At 36.1% G+C, this 25221-nt stretch overlaps 1 protein-coding gene across 1 annotated transcript in view; it reads right to left on the bottom strand.

The window, feature by feature from the left end:
* LOC145693445 (diacylglycerol kinase eta) overlaps nt 1–25221 on the bottom strand; it is a 462730-nt gene that overhangs the window by 103478 nt on the left and 334031 nt on the right. The window contains exons 4-5 of the mRNA XM_081769445.1: nt 18757–18893; nt 15465–15556 (exon numbers count right to left, since the gene is read on the bottom strand). Of these exons, the coding sequence (XP_081625571.1) occupies nt 15465–15556; nt 18757–18893 (229 nt within the window). The remainder of the gene's footprint in view (nt 1–15464; nt 15557–18756; nt 18894–25221) is intronic.

The following is a 25221-nucleotide window of genomic DNA, read 5'->3' as shown; positions in this document are numbered from 1 at the left end:
TTTTTACAAAAAAATGCTATTAAAATGATATGTCACATGCTATGGTTTCTATTTAAGATAATTATGTAAAATTCAAGATGGTAGACATGAAGATGGCGGACATCATTGTCATGTACCCTCAAACACTTTCCCCTCGTACCTGTTCCCCACCTATATTGTTACTTTGGTTATATTTTGCAGCATTACAACTTTGTAATATGTTTTTACTCTTTCGGACCACCCTGTACAACAAACTTAGGTTATATATATGTAGAAGAGTTCATAACTAATAAACTGATTAAGTTTGCTGATTGATAAATTCATTTAAAGTTTTATTTTTATTTACTCAGGAATGGCTTTTTAAAAGTTAAGAATTTCTTTCCTTTACGAAAAAAAATTCTAATCTTATTTTAACTCTCTAACGCACCATTTTTCCGATCCGACTGATTTTTTAAAAATTTGGAGTGGTTTCGGTGTAGGAAACACGGGATTTTTAAAAAGAAAACATTAATGTAAATAATATGGGGTCTATGAGATATTTTATGGTATTTGCATAAAGTCTATGCAAAGTTGCGCGTCGACATCTGCAAAGTCGACTAAAACCAGGTAGGACCAATAAAACGAAATGAATGTCAGCGTATTTGCACTTTTGTACTCATTACACTTCTGTCTATAACAGGAAAACTCAACCGTTCAAAACTCTCCATCTAAACGCGCAAAGAAAGCTCAAAAATGGCAATATGGCGTAACTCCGCGTGCAACAGGTGAAACAAGTCCAACGCTGGCTTACTATGACATCTAGGGAGAAATTCAGAACTTCATTAGTGAGAGGGCATCTTAGGTGATACGCAAAGCTGCTTTTCTATGTCCGAACTAGAAACTAGATAGTGCAATACAATTTCAAAGTAGACTTTGCATATATGCAAAGTTGCGCACTAAAGGGTTAAAATATTTCGGAGTTAAATATACCTTGATATTCCACTTTATATAGAACTTGTTAGTTTCAATGGAGTTTAAGGATTGATGCATAATGCTCCTATTTTTATTATTTTTCTAAAACTCTTCCTTCATACTGAAAGTCTCTTTTTGATAAAATATGTGAATAAATAAACGAACAAAGTGTGTATCATTTGTCGCTTACAACAAGGACTCCTTTACATTAATCAAAAATGTATTCAATATTCTCTTCTTCATTTCTTTTTCTTCTCTCTCTTTCGTTTCATCTTCGCGCTAAATTTGATTCGATTCATCAATACAGAAGGTCCAGCATAGAGTAGAGAGTACATAATTTATAAATAAAAGAAACAAATTAAGGATTATTTTTCTTCATGGAACTAATTTTTATTATTATTATTTACGACGAAAGTTAGTAAATGAGGGAGAGGGGATTTGAAGACGTGCAAAATTTTTCAATCTTCGCGTGCAAAGTGACCTGCCACCAATAAGCCGAAAACTTATGATAACGGTGTGTTGTAACAATAAGACGACACTTTTAATACAAATACGCTCTATAATGATTTGCAACAGCAATTGATGAAAGGAAGATTTAGTTATCATTTGAATTATGTTTAAGAATGACATTTTGGAAGCAACAGAGAACTGTTATTAGGATTATTACTAGGGCTTGGAAGTTGAAGACCTAAAAATTGTTTAAAAAGGACCTATAAAAAGACCTAAAAATATCTAAAAAGTGACCTAAAAACTGGAAAAAAGGACGTAAAAATAAGACCCATTTTAATTACAATTAAATATTTAATTAATATAATGCTCAAGAAATTCAAGTTTCTGGTAGGTTAACGGTCTATCTTTCCAGAAACTGAAGTGCAGTACAAACTAAAATAAGAGAACTTCCCCACCCTCACATCCTCTTGCTGGAGGACATTGTTACGCCTCCTTATCTGACGTATATGTGTGTGTGCAGATCTGGTCTTATCAGGCCAGTCGTTGAAGGAGGTCTTATCTTTTGAATTTTCTTTACTAAAGAAAACATGTTTAAGAGGTGGTGGTGATTCTAATTAATGGCCAGTAAATTTATTGTCGAAAGATGAAATGCAAAAAAAGACGTTAAGACCTATGAAAAGCTTTAAAAAAGACAAATAAACAAAAAAAAGTTAATTTTCTTCAATGTTAACTATCAAATATTCTTAAAACTTTCAGTTGAAGTTTATTATTTATTTACTTATAATTTTAACTGCTTTCTGATTATTATACTATCGTTATTATTTCTTTTCCGTTACTTTTTTCTTGATATTATTGTAATAAAATGTTCCAAATTTCAGCTAAGTTAAAACTTCTCTATTCATGTTTTGTCCCCCTACTTTTATTGCGTCCCTTTAACAACCTTTCACGAGAAGATATCAAAATGTTTGTGCAATCATCTAGAAGGTGACGAACTACCAACCAACTTGGACATGCATTTTATAGTTAGGTCCTTATATGTTAACCAGGCAAACACAGCTCGTGCCGTGTGGACTTTGTGGTGGACAAACACCGTGCTCCTGGGTTTTCTCGGGATTCTCCAGTTTCCTCCCACTTTCTTCATTCCACCATTTCATTCATTTCTTATCATCACCGTCTCTTTGGCCTAGCCGTCATAATCGTGGGACATAAAACTTAAAGATTTAATTTCATTTTCTGGACTCGTTAGATCAACTCTTTCTTTCTTTTTTCTTTCTTTTTTTTTTTTTCAATAAACCAGTAAAGGTGCGATCATTGACAAACTTGAGGTATGAAGCGTCATTAAGTCCTCCATCTTCAGGAAAGCAGATCCACAAATACATAACACACATAACCATTGGTGTTACGTGTGTGATAGGTATGAGTTATGATTTTGTCTGGAATATAATTCACAATTAGCTGCATCTTGAGAAAGTGTCACCACGGTGCGTACCACAACTGCTCATACCCTTACAGAAGAGAAATCGTGAGGACGCTTCAGGAGAAATGCTGCATCGCTATGAGGAGGTTGAAGGGGAATTTTTCAGTAGGCTAGTGACAATGGATGAAAGTTGGGTTTATCTTGATGACCCAGAAAAAAAAATGACCAAACAATGAAACACTCCTCCTCGTCACCCATAAAAGACACAAGTGCAGAAGTCTGCCGACAAGACGATGCTTTCCGTTTTCTGGGACTGTGAAAGGGTCATCATGAGAGATTACCTACCACAGGGCCAAACTATTCCTAGTATCTATTATTCCCATCTCCTGACTAAGGTACGAAAGGAACTGAAGAAGAAACGTCGTGAAATGGTCACAAAAGGACTGATGCTTTTGGCAAACAATGCACCAGCTCATTCCACCCATGCATCCATGACGAAAGCAGAGGAATTAGATATGAAATATAGCCCCATACTTACCGAACTTAGCACCAAGTGACTTGTTTCTCTTCCCAGAAATAAAGCGTCCACTCAGAGAACGCCATTTTGACAGTAAAGATGACAGCCTAGTAGTTTCTAAGGTTGAACTGTGGATTCTGAGCCAAACTGCAGACTTTTACAAAACAGGCTTACGGAAACTGAAAAACCGCTGGCAGAAATGTAGCTAGACACGGTGACTACGTAGAGAGTCAGAGTTCTCCAGAGTGGATTTCTTTTAGGTGATTGCACCAACTTTCTGATACCTCCTCGTATATCCAACCGTGATTTTACTAACAACTGACGTGTTGTCAAGCAAAATTTTGATTTTCTTCTAGTACATGTGTTGCCAATTCTGATTTTTCTGATTGGTTTAACCGTATACCGTATACATTTTACGTTTCTTACGTGATCTTAATTGTACCTCTTTAAGGTGGATCACCACTCGGAAGTCAATACATATTTTAACTCATTCCCTTAATTACTGCGCAATGAAACGTTACATATTATAGATATTGAAGTATAAGATAAAATTATGTTTCAGCTACAAGACACTGATTCATTTGGTTGTGCCTTCTGATATCGTAAAAGGTAACAAATAAAAGAAAATATTTGATTCGTTTTACAAGGAGCACATAAGATGGCACTTGCTGTTAGTTCTTACTACAAGTGCTCAGTTTTATGAAATGTTTGTTTTTATGTGTAAAGTATTTTAAAGTAACGATCTTATTACGAAATAGATGTATTGTTTGACCGTTTTTCGTGTTATGTTTCACAGTTTATTTAAATATTAATTTACATGTGAGGAAATAGATTTTGAGAAGAAACTTGCGCAGAACGCCATAATGTGTTGTTGCCAATTTGTACGTTTACTGTGGTAGTCACAATAACAAAATTCTGCATTCCAGGGGCGGATCCAGTGGGGGCGATCGGGGCAGAAGAGGAAACTTTCTTATTATATATATATATATATATATATATATATATATATATATATATATATATATATATAAAACCCATTCCAGAGTTTGGAGCTCTTAAAATTAGCTCTAAGTAGCAGTATTACAACCCACCGCCCCCCCAGAAGTCCGTACTGGATCCGCCCCTGCTGCACTCTAGCGTTGCAGTTTGAGAAGCGGAACTTAGCTCTGAATTGCAGTAAGAGTCGAAAACTAATTTCTCCAGTAAGTATCCAAACAGAATTCCATCATTACGCACTATTCAAGCAGGTTTAGCATAGCACCGAGAACACCTAGTGATCTACCTTAAATCACATTGACGTGTGGTTGAATAAATATTTGAGACATTCACAGAGTCACAGAGCATAGCATTTGTCTGATCTTTTAACGTGGCTGTAAACTGATCTTTGACATTTATTTAGTAAGCAACTTATTCTATTAGATATGTTATGAAAAAATGGAAAGAAATCGTTCAGTTTTACTTCCCACGGTCATACTTTTTAGGCTAAAGGAGACAGATGATGTTTAATGAAAGTGAACAATGTGGATAGACACGGAAGAACCACGGAGAAACCCACGGACATGTCGACACGATGTTGTTCACACCAAATTCACTTGGCTTGGGTTCGAACCAAAGACCCCTAGCATCAGAAGCGAGCGCTCTACCACTGACCCACAGTGCCTCCCCCTTCCCCATTGTTTTATAAATATAATATATGAATGCTAACCTATGTTTCCCTTCATCTGAAGTGCTTTTTGAATTCTGCTCCTTGTTACACTTCTGGCTTTTTGTGATTACGTTATTCGTTCCCCATTCTTCAGTACGCTCTGCAATATGTTCTACATTACGTATATCTCAGGCCACTTTCAACTTGGCTCACTGCTAGAAATGCTAAGCACAAATCATTCCACTACATGTACGCACTGATTTATCTTCCTTGTATAAAGTTCGTGAATCTAATGCTTGAACCTTCCTCCATACAGACTACGACAAATGGTAGAAACAGCCTTTCACATTTACACACTCTACATCCTGAAAAGTTGAATATTTGGGCGGCAGTGCTAAATAAATAATAATTGGTCCCTTTTTTTATTAATAACAATTTGACTTCCTGAACTGTGTGAGGAGGTGCTTCGAAATCAAGTAGTTTCAGCAATGAGAGACACTGCAGAAGACAATTTTGCTCACAAACGGTTTCAGCAAGATGTACAGGACTGCACAACAGTGTAGATATGCGTCGATTTCTTAACACGGAATTTCCTGAATAACGGATTGGCAGAATGTAAGATTGGGTGGACCGTTCTCTGTTCCCCTGATTTATCGCCACTAGACTACTTTTTCTGGGTTTATCTAAAAACTGAACTTTGAGAAAGCATCTAAAAAGCAGATGGATCTCCTGACTCTCGGATGTAAAAAAGAGTGTGCCAAGAATTAGACTATCAAACTGATATATGTTGAATTCATCTTGAGCAACTTTGACAAGAAACATAACACGCATGTGTTTATAAAAAAATAATTTTGAGTTTTCTCTCATTTAACATAAGCTGTATGTCATTGTGACTAAACAAACGTGAGTTATTAACCTTTAAAATGGGGAAGATCATTTACAATAGCCCTGTACACCAATAAAGTTTCTTTGCGCTTTATCCAGGTTTTGTAAATTTGTTTTCCTGTGAAATCTACTTTGACATTTGTGCTTTTACATACTAGTGCGAAATGATTTTATTTAATCTGTCCATGTCACGTGATATTTAATAAACATATTGGTCTACTTTACCTTTACAATTCTAGGGAAGACGTTTCTTGTTGTAAAACACAAAAACTTTTCTTCCCATATCGTAATAGTCTACCATGGTCGCATTGAAATGTAAATGAAAGCAATTTTGTTTTATGCTAAGCCTTTTTAAAATATTGGCCACGTATTTAGTGTTTTTTAATTGCATGTGTTTTTCTCGAGACATTTAGTTTATTATCTATTCCAGGTAGCGCACGATGATATTTCTTTTTGTGATTACAGCGCCATCTAGGCGGATAACGAAAAGTACTTCAAATAAAATTTGCGTATTTTCAATCACAAAATTCGAATCTGCAACAAAAATAGGGAATTCCCATTTCAAAACTTTCAAGTGGGCCCCTGGGGCCCTATGATGGGAACCCTGGAGGCACTTGTTGTTTACAGAATTTTATAGGCCCCTGACATGTGTACATTCTTACGTAACTAGATTTGTCACATTTTTTATTATTTAAGAAGTATTTCAGGTCGCAAAAATTAGGGGACGTACGTAAGATGATATTCATTTTATTGCGATTACAGCGCCATCAATTAGAATAATGAAAAAGTGCTTCAAGTAAAAGTTACTTAGTATTGATCGCAGAATCAGAATCTGCGATAAACATAGTTTTTTTAATTTAAAATCTTGAAGTTGGCCCCTGGGGTCCTATGAAGGGGCCCATGAGGCACTTGTTTACATACATTTTTAAGGTCCTGGCATGGGTGTATTCCTGCGTAACTAAATTTGTCATTTTTTAAATTCATTTCGGAAGTATTTCATGTCGCAAAGTACTCTGGCCCAGAGGGATCATTATTGGCACTAGGACCCGCGCGCACCTAACGTCGCCTCTGGTCACGACTGTGACCCGGAAGCAGTCAGATTCAGATCTGTGATCTGAAGTGACCCGGAGACGACGAAAACTGCCTTACACAATGATTGAAAGTATGTACAAGGCTACTAATGTAATTACAATAAACATGATTCTCTTCTCTCTCAGTTTCTCTCTTCTCACTAAATCTATAATTTTCTCTCTCTTTTGTTGCGTGCGTCTGTCTCTTTCAAAGCATTGCAATGAAAGATAACTACACTATCACACAATTCACATTTTTCTTTAAATCAAGATCTATCAGAGTATAAACGGATTAGAATTACAGAAAAGAAAAGGAACGTGTTTTTCTTGTGTGGAATTGTCAAGCGAATCTATACAATTTGTCGTGTAGAATATAAGAGATGCCGCTGAGGCCATAGTGTTACATTGCGTCTTTTTCCTTTAGTATTTGTTCAAAATCCCTGCATTATTTTTCAGTACGGTAAAACCAATAGACATGAAATTATTTTTAAAATAGTCAAGACATGGCACCTGGATTAAGAAATGGTGAACCGAGGATGAAACTCGCGGATATTCCAGCACGAGTAGTGGATATCCTTAGTCCAGTTTAAAATTCTGCAGAAATGCTGTACAGCAGACATTTCGTCTGCTTCCGGCACATCGGCTTTATTCTGGCCACTGCAGCTGAGATGCGAGACCCAGACCGGTTGACCCGGACAAACGTTGTGACCCAAGTGATCCGGACAAAAGTCAAGAACCAAGTGACCGGACAAAAGTCGTGATCCAAGTGATCCGGACAAAAGCCATGATCCAAGTGGTACGGACAAAAGTCGTGATTCAAGTGATCCGGACAAAAGTCGTGACCTAAGGGACCCAGACAAAAGTCGTGACTCAAGTGATCCGGAAAAAATCATGACCCAAGTGATCCGGACAAAAGTCGTGACCAAAGTGATCCGGACAAAGGTCTTGATCCCAGTGATCCGGACAAAAACCGTGATTCTAGTGACCCAACAATAGCCGTCATCCAATCGATCCGGACAAAAGTCATGATTAATGTGATGGGGACAAAAGTCGTGATCCAAGTGATTCGGACAAAAGTCGTGATCCAAGTGACCCACCACAAGCCCGCCATTCAAGCTGGTTAAGACCGGATAAGATTAATTGATCTCCTTGTGATTTTTTAACAAGAAAAATCAAAGGAAGGATGGAAATGAAAGTTTAGGATTTGCAAACAGTAACGGCCATACTCTTAATTTCTTGGAGGGAGTAAGTGGAGGGAAAGATACATTTTTGTAGAGGCAGTTTTGGTGTATATTGAAAATAATGATTTTCTATAACTTGATGTATCTTACAATACAACATATCATGGTCAGTCAGGAGCGGCAATGCCACTGTGGACTCGAAACCCCTTGCCCTCCATTTAGCGTCATCACTATCATGTTACATAAATATTTAGAAACAAAGCTCTTCTGGCGCACTGAAAAGCTGAACAGACAAAAAATGGTTTGTGTGCGAAATGAAGACTAAGACCTTGACATTCAGAATATACTCATATGAATATACATCTTCTGTAAAGGAAGGATTCAGCACTAGAAATAGCAGTCGTCTAGATGAGCGAGTAACTGTATTTCCTCATCGTATTGCTAGTTTTGAGAAAACTCAATTTCCCCTCTGATTTGGGAATAAGGAAGTCGACAAGATGCCTTCATTTGTGTGACATCCTTTTCTGGAAAGCAGCCAACGTTCGATCTTAGAATCAAGAACCAATACACTCTTTCATTTTCTTTTTCTCTTTCTTCTCGAGAGCATCTTCAAAAGCACTTGTAAGAATCTTTTTTTTCATCGATTTCTTCCATTTCATTATCTTTTTCTCCCTGTTTTAACTTTTTTCCCTTTTTTTAATTAAAAGAAAAGGAACAAGGATTTTTTGCTTCCTCTTATTTCTCGATGACCGACCTTCAACTATCTGAAAAGTCACTTTCCGTAGAATTGCACCTGTAACCTCTTTAAGAAATCAAAGTGAAGTTCTGATTTTAAAAATATAAGACGAAAGGTTTACAGTTGCATGCCCGACTCATCTTCCATTCAGATAACCTTCATGCTCGTACTTGTATTGGGTAAGAAGTAATGTTCATTTATGTGGGTTTTATACGACTTACAAAAATACCGACTTTCAGATGGATCTTGTTATGAGTTATTTATTAAGTAGTTTCATTATTGCATGTTTTTCCTTTAACTTCCACACAAAGCTACATATACATAATAATAGGAAGTTCTATAGAACGACTATGCCCATCTGTCTGTTGACAGGTATCAAAGCAGAAACGGTGATAGAGAGCGAGAAAGAAAAGGTTTTCTGATATGAATTTAATATAAGTCCCAAGAATAAGTTCCCTCCCGGCCTTATCTCTCTGTTTAAACCGGAAGTGATACAATTCTACCATTTCCGGTTTTAATGTTAATCGAAATAAACTAGAAACGGTAAAGGATAGGAAGAAACGGGTTATTGATATGGATTAAGTACCTTAGGAATAGACATCTCTGCTCTTATAACCCTACTAACACTAGAAGTGGTTGCAAATCTACTGCAACTTCAACATTAATCCTCATGGAGCAAAAGCACTAATAAAGAGCAAAAAAGTGATTTTTAATGTGGACTAAGTGTCCTCTAAATAAGTTGAATCTACTGTTCACATTAAGTGGTCCATTGTCCAATCTCGTTGTGACCAGGTCTCTTTCATCTATTGCTTCCACGCAGCACCATTATCTTGATGGCTATCCATGCATACACTAATCTCCTGGTACAAGAAACCGTCTTCCTATATACAAATAGGTCGACCATGTGACCTCTTTCCAACGGTATCGTCTGCTGATATTGCTCTACCGGGGAAGGAGAGGCTTGTTCCATCTCCCAAATGTCCGACTAATACGTGCCATTGGGTCCGGTAGTGTACTTGGTAACTCAGTACGCAAATCGAACGCAGCTCGAGATGGGCACAGCAGTGATTATAGCTCCCTGGTTTCCAGAGGTTTCCAGAAATGGGTTAGACTCTTCTGGGTTGTGGTCATACCATGAAATTTGTTACCTGAAGGTGTTTCGGCACGGGGGCTTACCTTCACGTTCCGGCACCGACATTAGAGATGTCACTAGAGGACTTCCTCCTACTAATAGGTATAAGTGAGAAATTGGCTTCTGTCCATTGTGCTAATGGGCATCTCATTACCCTATTCGTGATTTCGGTTTTAGGTGTTTGTGGCATGCACTTTTGAACGAGCAATTACTGAAAAGCCGCTGCAAACATATACCGGTTCAAACTTTGAGGCATCGGTCTTGAACCAGGGCGTCACCTATGCCAAAACGGGAAAAGAAGTGTTGTAGTAGACATTACTTTCGATTGTTCATATTGCTCCATTTTACGTCGATGAGGCCATAGTGATACTTGCTCGCATGATTTCTGTTTTGTTCACGTTCTACTACTAAAGTGGTGCATACACCATCAGTTTCCAACCTTTTTTTGATTGACGGCACACTTTACTCAACACCCACAACTTCGCGGCACACTTTCTTGATGTTTTTATTAATAATGATATAAATTGTAGCAGTATAAGACTAAGTTGTAAGATAAGATTAAGTATAAGATTAAGTTGAAGTATAAGATTAAGTATTTTGTGTTATTGCTGAAGCTGGAGGCGTTGACTGATACAGTCTGTCTCAAAGCTGATTTTAAGTAATTATTAAATGCTTCGTGATTTTTAATTCTAAAATTTCGCGACACGCCCTATGCGACTATGTATACCAGTGTGTCGCGAGAGCTCCTTTATGGCTAAGCGGTTAGCATACACGCCTTTGGCGTGGAAGACCCGAGTTCGATTCCCGGCGGGAGCTCATGTGGTTCGGATTCCACGTTAATCAGTAGGTCCCGTCTCATATAGCCTCCCCCGCTGCTGAAAGGGACGCTAAACTACAAATCAACTCAATCAATCAGTGTGTCGCGATACACAGATTCGGAACTACTGGCATAAACTATTCTTACAGGATACTACTTCACATGCAGAACCGAGGGAACTGCTAGGCTCATAAACGCGTCATCCCGCTGAAATTCTAATCATTCGTTGGCCAATTACTTGTATAGGACGCGTTCTTTCTAACTATTTCTCCCTAACGAATAATTTTCATTTTGAAGAGTGGACGTTTCGGTGTAAATGTTGGAACTGTTATACCGAACCAGCCTTACACCTAAACGTCCTTACACCGAGATACCCATACAACGAAACGCCCTACAGCAAAACGTCCTACACCGAAACAGCCGTATTCTGTAGATTTCTGCAAATGATTAAGCGTCGCAAGAATATTTCCATTTCCACTTTATTCTCTCTATTTAAACAGAAAATAGTAGAAATGTAGTACTACTTGAGGGCTAACATTTATTTCCATATAGCAAAAACGGTAACAAATGGCGAGAAGCTTTTTTTTCTTCTTTTCTTTTTTGAAAAAAAAAATTAACTGTCCCAATAGCCACTGGCATCTGGAGGGGTCAGATGAATCAAAATCAAAATCCTCTTTCCTTCAGAAGTTATATATGTATGCAGAGTAGTATAGTTTCTTTAAATACACTTGACTAAAATCTGGGGAGACGCGTCTTCCCGACCCCCGCTAACGGCCCATGCAACGGATCTTGTTGATCAACCATTTCCGGCTTTAACGTTGATTCCCATATAGTAAAAACGGCAATGGATAATGAGAAGCAGTTGCTATAGATTCAGTACCGCAAGAACATGTTCGCTCTCTGCCCTTATTCATCTAGTGCGTGGTTCTGAACCTAATTCCTATCTCAATCCCCATTTTATTACATCTTCTTGGCAGCGACCCCCTTATAATTTCTGGTTTGTAATAAGTTTGTGTGGGATTTTTAAACTGCCTATTGCGGAGATCTCATGATATCCATCTACTTTTATAATAGCAGAATCCATTTCTTGAATATAGTGGATACAGTAACTTCTCTAAAAGCGAATATATTAAAACCAAATGTGGTTAGTTCGGTCACATTACAAAAATCGAATCCGATCCGTCATACTGTTTCATTTGTATTTTAGATCACAGTTGCATTTGTATTTTTCTGGTATTTCAATATGCAGTTCTCATTAGTTTCATATTGTACCTCTTTCATTCAAATTGATTTTTAAACAACTCTGTACATGTTGAAAATGTTTACTAGACGTTGTTCTTAACAGTATGTATAAAAGTAAAAATATACCAAAGAACAAAATTCAAAAATAATATTTAAAAATATTTTTCTGGTATTAGATTCTAATTACATTTATCTCTTCCGCTTATCTTCGCGACCCCCAGGTTGAGAAACACTGATCTAGTGCAACCGAAAGTTGTAGAAATTGAACTATCATCTGCGGTTTGAATATTAGCCTTCATATAGAAAAATTGGTGCGACGGAGCAAGAAGTGGCTTTTTGATATGGCTCCAGAGTCCCAAGGATAAGTTCCAATTCTGACCTTATCTCCTTATTACAACTGAAAGTTATAGATCTACTATGGTTTATTTCAGTATTGAGTTCGCATAGCTTGAAAGTCCACTGTAGTTTCACAACGTGGAACAAAGCTTTTATTTTTTTAGACCATGAAATTGACAATACCAATTTGAACAAAAATCAATTTATTTAATAAATTTGAAGCTAAATACGTCACGACCTAAAAACACGAATAGCGCTTTCAGTGAAAGGTAAACATAATCAACACCAGAAAGCGTTACTTCGGTTAAAAATATAAAAGTTTATTTTTCTATTGAAATTCAACTGACAATGGGTGTGTTCATTGTTTGCTTAAATTAACGTCAAAAACACACATTACCCGACAAAAAGTAATTTAAATATAGCTTTGTTCTAATATGAACACAATGCGTATTAGTTTGTAAAATCATAATTGGGTTTGCTTCAGTGAAGTAGATTGCCGTTCCATATATGTTGAAATACCAAGTTACGAGTTTATTGATCTAATTTCAGAATGGGAACTCGAATCCCCATTCAACAGTATAAAAAAATAATTTTCTTTTTGACTCTAGCGCCAGAATTTAATTATGTACATACATGTTTATAAAGCAATGTAAGCTTGCGTTATTCAGATATTGTAAATACGTATTTGTTGTGTCAAAATATTTAGTGTTTCCCACGTGACGAGAAATCAAGAATGAAACGAAAAGGACCTTTTTGAATTCGAGACGAGACGAGACGAGAAATTTCACAAGTCTCGCAAGCAATCTCACAAGTCTCGCACTAGTTCTTCTAAGTCTTAGATCTCAGGCACTGTTTTTCAGTGTCACATGATTCAACAATGTTAATTAATGAAGTGAATGTACGTAAACAATGAAGAGGAGATATTAACGTTAAAACCAGGGTCGTCATTTAGGAGAGGCAGAGGAGGGCAATTGCTTCATCCTGAATTTGATTTACACATGTTTTAATCAATTGTACTAGTACACTCATAAAAAAAAATTAAATTTTTGTATAAGTGGAAAATCTTGCCATCTCAGGTAAAATGTGAAGTGATGCTGCTGGTTTAAAGATATGCAAGTCATTACATAATATACTACTATAATAAATATATTTTAAATGTTGTTATATCACTCTCTTCGAGGACCTCTCGTGACGCAGGAAGAGTTGAGTTGATTTTAAGTTAAGCGTAAATTTCAGCAACGAGGCTATATCAGACGTGGACCTACTGGTTAACGTTGAATCCGAACCACATGAGCTCCCGCCGAGAATCAAACCTGGGTCTTCCACGCCAAAGACGCGTACGCTAACCGCTTAGCTACGAAAGAGCCCGTGACGCAGAAGGATTGTGATCACTACCAGTTGTAAACGAAATTAAGAAAATATCAGGGCACATATTTTGAACATAAATTTACAAAACAGGATGAGATGAGAAAAAGCTTTGTGAGAATTGAGACGAGACGAAAGAATTTCTGCTAGAATCGAGACGAGACAAGATTTATATAAAATTTACAAGACAAGACGAGAAAACCTTATTTTTCATCTTTTGTCTCGAGGGCAACGCTAGTTTTATCTACGTCATGGTGTTTATGTAGTCATTTCTTCCGAATAAAAGATTTAACTACCTCTACAGTCATAAAGAGCTTTTAAAAAAGAGCTTTTGCCTGATCTAGAAGACAGTTAACCTGGTGACGATGATAGTATCGCTGGGAAGTGATGCAAGTGATGGTAATGGTGTGACCACATCGATATTGAAATAAATTTACCGGACGAAATAAGCATGGGAAATAGTTCTTAAATTCTAGTGATTACGAAGGGAATTGGCATTTTCTCACAAAGTAGAAAATAGGCTTCACAAATATGATACCTGTCCTCCAAAATTAGACAAGTATCCTGCAAGGAATATATTATTTTAGCGTGGGGCCATAAAAGACCCTAGATAGGCACAATGTTGCGTTTGAGCCGATAGAGAAACAGGATCAAATTTTAAAAAAAAAATCCGAACTGGGTTTCTATCATATTACTTTGATTAAAATATATATCCTGAAGGAAGAGCGGGTCATAATTTATGCGAAAAATTGAGTATCTTACGAGCCCATTATTTTAGGAAGATGAAACTCGGTATATCAATTCCTCGTTTAAAAAAAAAAAAAAATATATATATATATAAAGAGAAACAAGTTCCAGAGTTTGTGAAATTTCCATTTTAAGGGGGAAAGAAGGGGGGCATTTCAAACATAAACAAAAATGAAATGTAAAAATATTTCACGACCAATTCCTCCAAGACCACTGGATCGAATTTAATGATTTTTTGTTGCATGAGCACACCATGGCCTAGCTTAAGTTTTTTTTATCACATTCTCGGCATTGGAGTGAGGGGCGGGGATGGAAAGAGGGACATGTAAAAATAATCGAAAATCGACCAATATTGTTCAATCCATAATTTTTGTTGTAGCGCTGAGATAATCGTGACATTACCTATGTCATGCCGTTTAGATTCGCATCGACATATGGGTTAGCATTTAAAGATAATACAAAATGACCGATATTAGTGCCTAATCCGTAATTTTGACGGTCGCTGAGATGGATATTGACATTTCCGATGCGTTTAAATACAAATTCATCCCCCATCGCTAACAGAGCGAGGGGTGGAAGTTTAAATTTGTGTACCATTACGGATTCTTATCACCACATTTTCATTGTGAATCCTAAGGGAGAGGAAAAAACGGTTCAAATAGTTTCTACAAATCTATTCCTCCCGTGCGAAGAACAGATATTTCAGCTAATACTGTATGAAGTATTCAGATATATTTCCAGTCCAAAGTCATGTGCGTTTGCACATTTATACATATGTACGAGTAAATATCACATTCGATACATTGGATTAAGTTCTCGTTTACATACATAAAATACCGGTAGAATAATATATAGTCTTTGGTGGTATCTAGTACTTGAGAAGCTATTAGATCTCGCAATAGTCAATGTTCATTCTACTTTTGATAATGTTATATCTTTGGATAATGTGATTTGAAATTTTAGCTAGGAACTTAAGTACTACTCAGATACTCACCTTAAGACAGATCCGCATGTTTTCCCACATACAGCACATTTAGCGGATACAGGAAGGTTTCCTTCCATCCACTGGTGAGGCATCGTGATGTTCTGCAATTAAAATAATGATCTATATTTTACAATGAAGAGTATATTGGTGTTAAAGATTTTATTGAGTACAGTGATTGGATCGCTTTTATATTTTTACTTGCGTACCGCCTGTACATAGATTCCTGATTATACAGGTTGTTGGAGGAAACTATTCTTCTTGACTAGTTTTGACTATAGGGTGAGGAAAAAGTCTGGATACACCACTATAAAAGTCGAACGGGGTGAGGAATTATAATATAATTTGGTATGGAGTGTCTATATTGAGGGTGTAACTTATAGGAGCTAAGGCGACAGCGACAGCCATCTTGAAATCCGCCATCTTGGATTTGGGTTACGTTTTTTAAATGGGAAGGGGGTCACCTGAAACGATAAAGAAAATTGATCACCGCTTTGCAATTTTAAAATTGAACAGTTTATAACTCCCACACAAAGATATTGCAAAACGGATTGTACAAGTGTATTCCTCAGAGAAAGGCAGTGTAAAATGATATGCGACATGAACCCCTTCCCATTTGAAAAACGTAACTCAAATCGAAGATGGTGGATTTTAAGATGGTCGCCGCTGTCGCCTTACCTCCTATAAGTTGCGCTCCCACCTACAGACACCCCATACCAAACGGCATTATGATTCCTCACACCGTTTAACTTTTATAGGAGCGTATTCAGACTTTTGCATCACCCTGTATAGTATGAACAGATTTGATGCTTTCTATCATTGAGTCTCTTCTAGGTTTAGCGATTAGAATTCTAAATAATATTGGAAAAGATTAGAAAATAATAAACAAACTCATTCGCACAGGAATTGGATCTTAACAATACTTATTTAATTTCCCCCTGACAAACCTATAACTTTTATCCTTTACAAACAAGGATACGAAATATAAGCAAATGGTACCTCATAACTTTAAGCAAGGTATAAATGACGAATAAAGTTTATTTTATTAAGTATCTCATAGAACAGACTAATGCTGTTATAATTAGAATAAATACATTTTAGATATTCAAATAATGTAATTACTGAGAACAGCTGTTTGAGATATATATCACAGCGTTTTTTATATAATTTACATTTCATATAGGAAATTGCGATTTAAATTTCAATTTGTATAGCAATTTGTAAAATTCGTATCGTATTTTCATAAAAGATTCATAATTATAGATTCATAAAAGAAATCCAATAAATACGAAAGTACTTCACAGGTACATTCATTATGAATAGAATTGTGAATTACTTTCGTATTTATTGGATTTCTTTCATTGATTTATTATTATTATTATTATTATTATTATTATTATTATTATTATTATTATTATTATTATTATTATTATTATTATTATTATTATTATTATTATCTATAGTTACGCAGAAACAAAAATAAAGAATTTTGGTAAATCCAAAGCGTTGGTCGGCTCATTACAAGCTTAATAAACACGGAAGGTAAAACGCACTAACCATATCCAAGCCCCATTCATGCTACCCAAAAGAAAAATGAAATGAAATGAAATCTTTAAGTTTTACGTCCCACGCTTATGCCGGTTAGGCTAAAGGAGACGGTGATGATGAGATACAAATGAAATGGTGGAATGAAGAAAGTGGGAGGAAACGGGAGAACCCCGAGAAAACCTACGAGCACGATGTTTGTCCACCACAAAGTCCACACGGCGCGAGCTGGGATCGAACCAGGGACCCCAAGCACCGGAGGTGAACGCTCTACCACTGAGCCACCGAGCCCCCGCTACCCAAAAGAATAGTAATATTTTTCAGCTTGCTCCTTATTTTAGCTTCTGTGATAATAATGAAAGATGCAAAGATGCATCGCAACTTGCGATACATTTTGTAATTTGTGTCGTATTTCCATGTTCTTGCAATGTTATATATATATATATATATATATATATATATATATATATATATATATATATATATATATATGGAATTTTAAGATTATGTTAGATCTTCACATCTTTCTGCCTTTAGCATCTTTCGTCTTCATATTTTTATTTTGTTCCTAATTGTGTATTCCCATCCACTGATCTCTCCTGCAATGTTACTGTACCGATCACCACGCTTTCCGCCAACCTGACAGAAAGAACTGCTACTTTACCCCCAGGGCAATTTTACTCTACGTAATACACTAGCATTTAGTCCAATTGAACTGGTGGTGTTCTGTTGCCATTTCCCGCTAATGTAGAATTGAGACTCACTGAAGAACTAATTCTGCAATAAGTGTTTAGGAAAATATGGTGTAACTTATATCATGGACGTGTCTGTTTCAAGATATATCATAAGAAGTAGTAAAATAATAAATAATAACAAACAAACTTATTATTCTGTTGCCAATCTGATAGGAGATGATGTGAGGACAATAGAAAGAAATTCAATTGTTTTATTAAACACCAGCCAGAAGTATGGATTCAGAAGAAAATGCAGAAAAAACTAAATATATGAAAATTAATCATGATCGAAATAATGCAAATTGTAGATACGTTAAAATTTCAAGTAATACTTCCGACACTTTTTCACATCTAGGATTAATATTAACAGAGCAAAACCATATCCACAATGAAGTCAAATATCGACTGAGAACAGAAAATTCGTGTTGTTATTCAGAACAAAATCTTCTTTTGTCTTCGCAAATGCTGTCAAAGAGTTTGAAGCTAAAAAGACATAAAATAATAATTATACCTATAGTGCTGTATGGTTGCGAAATATGGTAGCTAACTTTAAGGAAGGAACACAGACTGTAAGTACCTGAAAATAAAGTTATGAGGCAAATATTCGGACTCAAACGAGATGAGAATGGAAAATGGCGTAAATCTCATAAGGAACTGCCTAATTTATATCGTTTAACTCACATTGTTAAACAGAATTAGTCTAGACGGTACAGTGGGCTAGTCATGTAGCTAGAATTCAAGAAAGTATTAACGTATTCAAAATTTGAACAGGAAACTCAATCGGAAAAATATCATTAGGAAGACCTATGCGTAGATGGTGGAACAAGAATACAAAGTAGAAACTGGATCCAGTTGGCTAAGAACAGAATTCAGTGGAGAGCTTTGTGAATACAGCATTGAGTCTTCGGCTCCATAGGCCATAGAATTAGTTAGTTTTTATTACTCTGTTATTAACTGCAATAATAGTTTATTTTTGATGCGATAGTTACAGAACATTTCAATTAATAAGATATTATACTACTTACCCCCTCATCGTCTTCGATTATATCTTTTCCAATGCTAGCTAAGGTAGTCCATTTGCAATTGTTTATAGCCTTCGGAGCACATCGTTTGTGAGCTTTGAACTTGCATACCTCGCAGCTGAGTCCGTGAGATGTTACACCTGGAATACACAGAATAGATAAAGGGGAAGTTAATCATTTGGAATTAGTCGAAAACAAAGACAGCTTTAAATTCGAAACCTTTGCGATCACTTTATTATCCAAGTTCAAACTCTAACCGATTTCTTTCTCTAATGCGATCAATATTGAAACTGGAAATAGTATTTTTCTATAGGTTTCCAATGCAACTATCTGCACTGGGTTTACAATGGAGCGATTAGGGCGGAGATTGAAGTTATTCGTGGGACACTCGCATATGCTGATGTCAGAAGGACGGATATTCTCATGAAAATCAAGGCACTGAAGTAATGATGGGCTGTAAATATGAGGATCGATAGGCAAACATATTTTCGAGTGGACACCAAGAGACAAGAAGCGATGTTCTAATACAAGATGATGTAACGAAATCAAGAATCACTGAGGACTAAGTTGAAGAGAAGTGCCCAAGATAGTTGCCTATTGACAACAGTTCGAGAGCTGAAGAGGCTTTCATCCAGCAGGGATTGAAAATGATTGACTACATATACATATACGTTTTTCGCTATCTATCAGGTCGGTGTGAATAAAGTGTCCACTCCGGTGCATCATTTCCAAATGCCAAAACTATGAAAAGTGCAACACCTGCTCAATCAAAATGGTCGCAGTCTGCAACCGCATACATTTTTTCCATTCCTCAGGCAATGACTGGACTCGTAGCGAAAGTGGTCTGGAGTCTGCTATGCGAATAAATCCTCAAAAGCACATTGAACCATCAGAAAATCAGGGAAGATCTTCCCTGCAAAGAAGTGATCGAGATGCTCGAAGAAGTTGTAGTCAGTCGGAGAGATATCAGGGAAATACTGGCTAGGTGGGTGAGGAAAGGCTTGATTAGAACTTGCACTGTCCTTTGCGTGACATGTGGGCGAGCTTGGTCGTGCATCATAAGAACACAATTTCTTCTAAACTGTTGCGGGATGCAAGTTTGAGGTGCATTTAATGGAGTTCAGCAATGTAACTATCTGCACTGAAAGTTTCACCTTGACGGAAAAAGACATTCCAGCAATAACCCTTATGAGGTGAAAAGGTTTTTTAGGGAACCCTCTTGGACTTTGATCACGATTCAAGCATTGTCCTGAGCCTGACCGTGACGATTAGTATCGCGGACTCATTTTTCATCTGAAGACACAATCCGAAGCAATAAAATTTCCTGGTTATTCCTTACACTCTACAAATTGTACAACTCTAGATGGTGATTCTTTTTGTCTTAGTTTAACGTTCCATGTTATGCACCGAGGTTAAGCGAGTCAATGTTAATGAGATAGATGGAAATGGCGGAATGAAGAAAGTGGGAGAAAGTCGGAGAGCCCCGAGAAAACCCATGCACACGGTGTTTGTCCACCACAAAGACCAATTGGCGGCTCTGCGATCGTTGCCTTGTGTCAAGTCATGCGTAACTCATGAATCACACTTTTTTCACCTTATTAATTGCACAGAGCCGCCGAATGGCAGTAGTATGGTTTATACCTAATTCGTCAGCAATGACAAGAACATGTTTGTGAGGTCTCCTATGGTGTTCATTCCACCATGACGTTAGTCTGTGCCCATGGAAGTCAATTTGCAATGCTGTTTCAACGGAACAAAATTTGAGAAACTAAAGGTGAATGGCACGTTAATTCGTTATTCCTGGCCCAAGTTGACTGTTAATACATTTCCGGCTTGCTGTGTAGAATGTTTCAGTTTGAATTCGTAAAGAAAAACAACTCTCAATTATGTGTTCTCCATGGTGCATTTTTATAAGACCGTGTTGGGCATGTTCAACAACACATTGCGTCCTGACTGTCTGGGTACTCCAGCCTGTTTGCTGGACGTGTACATAGTTCTTGGCGTTAGATGCATGACCATAGTCCCTCCCTGTGTTCTGTTTCTGAGATGAGTTGTACAACAAACATCAAAGAGGACATTTCCTTCACACAAACCTAATGTTACCGCTTATGCTATATCAGTACTGAAATCATAAATTGCGGTAGAAACATTACGTTCTTCCATATCTCATACTAATTTTGCGTCCTGGAAATCAATATAGAAATAAAAAAAAATGATAGATTGTCACTACTTCTGGTTGCAAGAAGAAGATAGAGGCAAAGATAGAATGTGTTTGTGGGATAATAAATCCATGTTCCAGTAGATATCTAACGTTCCTCCATATTTCACACTGCTTTTGTGTCCTGGTGATCAACATAGAAACCAAAAAATGATAGATTGCTACCACTTCTGGTTACAAAAAAGAGATAAAGGCGAATACCAGATGTCCATTCATAACTCTGTTACCATCTTTGCTGTAGTATGTGTTAACTGACGAACGGATGGATATAGCCATTGTGCAGAACTTGTTACGTATGTGGCATGATTTTTGAGTTTTAAAAGGAACTTTCCTATATGTACCTTTAAAAAGAACTTTCTGGTAAACAATACGACAGAAAACAATAAACAATCTGTAGCTACTTTAAAAAGGCAAGAAAGTTACACAAGTAGGCCTATAATGAGAGATAACTTATTAATGAACTCACAACTCATAACTCATTCTGGGGCCGCGGTGCCTCAATGGCAGAGCGTTTCACCTTTGGTTCATGGGGTCTTTGGTTTGATCTCAGCTCGTGCTAGTGAACTCTGTGGTGGACAAACACCGTTTCCGCCCACTTTCTTCATTTCACCATTTCCTTCATTTCTTATCATCACTATCTCCTTTAGCCTAGCCGGTATACCCGTGGGACGTAAGACTTAAATAATTCATTTAATTTTTTCATAACTCTTTGCTCGGAAAAGTGTAATCCTGAAGTCAAGAGTCATAACGCCAAAATAAAGAATGAGTTAATCACTTAGCACTTCGTAGTAGCACAGCTCAATATTCTAGACATTTCATTCTAAAAAAGAAATCTCCTTTCTAAATGTAAAAGTACTCATGTTTTAAACATATATCGATCTCTAACTTGAATGTTTACAGCTACTACCGTCATTCATTTCTCTCTCTCTCTCTCTCTTTCTCCTACCTCATCTCTCTCTCTCTTATCATGTTCTTAATTTTCTGAACACGAATTCATTTCGTCTTACAAAGTTGAAAATAAGAGAAGCTCAACTTTAAAAACCCGCATCACATTGCTTCCAGAGTGCATTCTCTTGTAGCTATGCATGCGAAATGTAGCTTTCATCCCTGTGGGAAGCAGGATTATTTCAATTGCCTATTGTCCTCAAGGGATTATGCGACAAAATACGTCATTAATGGAAATGTGTTGTTTCATTTAAATAATTTCTTCTTTCTTTTTCAGAAATACTTCTAATGTTATTTAAATTAGTATATATATATATATATATATATATATATATATATATATATATATATATATATATATATATATATATATTTTAATAATATATGTAGCATAACAAAGAACCACGTGTTGTACGTAGAATCTGTAGAATCTACCCCGCGGATCGCTAATAGCTGGAACGAACTACTACTATTGTATGCCATTAATTAGGAAGTTACATTTTTGTATGTTTTTGTTTTTATTCTGGCAACTCTGTATCATTCCAGTACTATTTCTGCTTGTTTAATTTTTTATATATATACATATTATATATATTGTATTATATTATATATATAGGGAGGGTGTATCATTAATCTTCACATATCCTTGCAACTTTTAAACCAATAAAGGGAAGATGTTGTAATTTTTCTACCATGCAAATTTCGTCAGAGAGTCATTGTCTGGCATACCCTGCGATACCACATTGTATACAGAATGTACCATTTATCTTAATACGCCCGTGTACAAAACCTTAATAGATACAAAAACTGATATACACAAAACGCTGAAATTTAGTACCATGCAGATTGTCGACAGTGGGATATGGTTTGACATACTTTTTCAGTACCACCAGACAAATAGTGTTGCTAATTCAATATAAAGTTACTTTTCTTTTAAATAGCATTCGTCAGGTTATTACATCAATATAGATGTAAAACATATATATATAGATGTAAATACATATAAATATAAAACGAAAACTTATAATTTCACACTTGTTATGCAGTGTTGCAAACTAAGAACACTACAGTATCACAAACAGTAATTCTTTATACAACAGTAATTCTACAGTATCACAACAACAAAACAGCAACACAACTTCTTTGAGTCAAGAGAAGACATCATGCGGAATGCAACGGAACGGTTACTCACCATTCCAAAAAAAAAGAAATTGTATTCCAGAAGTGTTTCCAGGAATGGCGGGAGCGCTGGAAGAATTGTGTGCATTACCAAGAAGACTACTTTGAAGATGATTAGTGTTTGGGATTTTCAAATTAATAAATGTATTTTTGCCAACCGAAGGTTTGGTACTTTTTGAACATATCTCGTATATAACGATAATTATGCCTGCTCTGCTGTATGTTTACGAAACATGGTCGCATATTTTGAAGGAAGAACGAAGGTTGAAAGTGTTTGAAAATAAAAATCATGTGGCGCATATTCAGACCCAAGAGGGACGGGAATGTGTAATGCCGGAAACTTCATGGCGGAAACTGTATAATTTGTACTGTTTACCAAACATTGTTAGATTCATTAAGTCTAGGAATCTCAGATGCCCAGATCATATAACCAATGGAAGAAAATTCGAACGCTTTCAAACTTTTAACAGAACATCCAGTAATAAAAGAAAGACCATTACGAAGATCTAGGGGTAAAAGAGAAGACGGTATTAAGGTGTTTTCCATAGAAATAAAAATATAAAGAAAATTGGGAAATCGGATCCAGTTAACTGAAGACAATGTAGAGCTTTCGTGAATACAGTATTGAACTTTTGGTTCCCTTTCTGTTTCTTTTTCTTTTTCTTTTTTTTTTTTTTTTAATTCAACTGTGCCGTCACTTTCCATCAATATCTCAAAGAAACATAATGTTGTATGATTCACCTATGATCATGTTTCTTTACGTATGTTTTGTTACAGGTGGGTATTCCCTTGATTTTCGAAACATATTCTGGACAACTGTAAAATTAATTAAGAAAGGATAGGATAGAAACCACACTCACAAACTGCACATCCAGCATAACAAAACAGACTATTCAAAGTAAAAAAAAAAAAGAAAAAGAAAAAAAAGAAAAAAGAAAAAGAAAAAAAAGAAAAAAGAAATGCACCTTCTTCTGTTAAAAACTATGACTAGGTAAACATTTTCTATTATTGTTTAATTAACTTAGGATACAGAAGCCTGGATTTTGCAATTGGATAGGATTGCCCAATTTTCAGACAGTGTGTGGAAAAGAAAAACTAAAAAAAAAAAAAAAAAAACTCTCGCATACCTATGACAATGGTAATAGCCTAAATCTCTTAGCCTGACTGTTCGCTTTTTTAATCAGTAGACTTCGGATCGATATGCACTTAAAAACCGGCAAAATATGCATACAAATATGCGCTAAAAATGACGAAAATATGCTATGAAAATATGCAAATATGCACTAAAAACGGTAAATATGCACTATTCGAAAGCTAAAGTTAAATGAGGAATTTTATTATCTGTAGAGAAAAATAGTGTATTACATGAACTACATATACTTGGTGTATAACTATGATGCATTCATGCTACAATACACAACTACGTAGTTTTCGGTGTTTTCTGGCGAAAACATGCATTTATCAGTCATACCATTATTGTACGCGGAAAATGTTCCTTCCGTGTCACGGGTCGTTAAGAGACAGTATTTCAAAGAAGCAATGTTACTTGCCGATAAATCTGAAATTCGTGCGTCGTTGTTCCCAGAAATACTTTATTTACATTAGACAAGAATTTTATGCCAAGATTTTTCACGTCTATTGACTGCGTTTCGAAGAAATGTTTGTCCGATTGGTCTTCGTGGCGTCTGTTTCTTTATTGAATAAAACTGCTCAAATGCAAAGTCCTAATCATCGCTCTTGTAATCTCGTTATGATCTTTGAAATTGAACTGAAATGATTATTGATAAACGCAAGGTCGCTTTCAATGCTTTTAGCTCCGCAAGCATCCAAGGCTTCTTGAATATAGGGCCTATTTGGTTTCTTCGGGTTCAAACAGCTCACAGTCAGTATGTGTATGTGAAATCAAAATATACATCTACTTATATAACATACATACATACACACATACACACACACACACACACACACAGATATATATATATATATATATATATATATATATATATATATATATATATATATATATATATATATATATGTATGTATAAATTTACAAATAAAAAATGCTCCAAGTATCTGTCAATACAGAATAAATATACCCAGAGAAGTAAATGAACATTTCTAGC

The sequence above is a fragment of the Thermobia domestica genome, chromosome 8 (genome assembly GCF_964235325.1).
Source record: "Thermobia domestica chromosome 8, izTheDome1.hap1.1, whole genome shotgun sequence".
NCBI lineage: Eukaryota > Metazoa > Arthropoda > Insecta > Zygentoma > Lepismatidae > Thermobia > Thermobia domestica.
The sequence above is the reverse complement of the archived record's forward strand: the minus strand, read 5'-3'. Positions and strand labels throughout refer to the sequence as shown.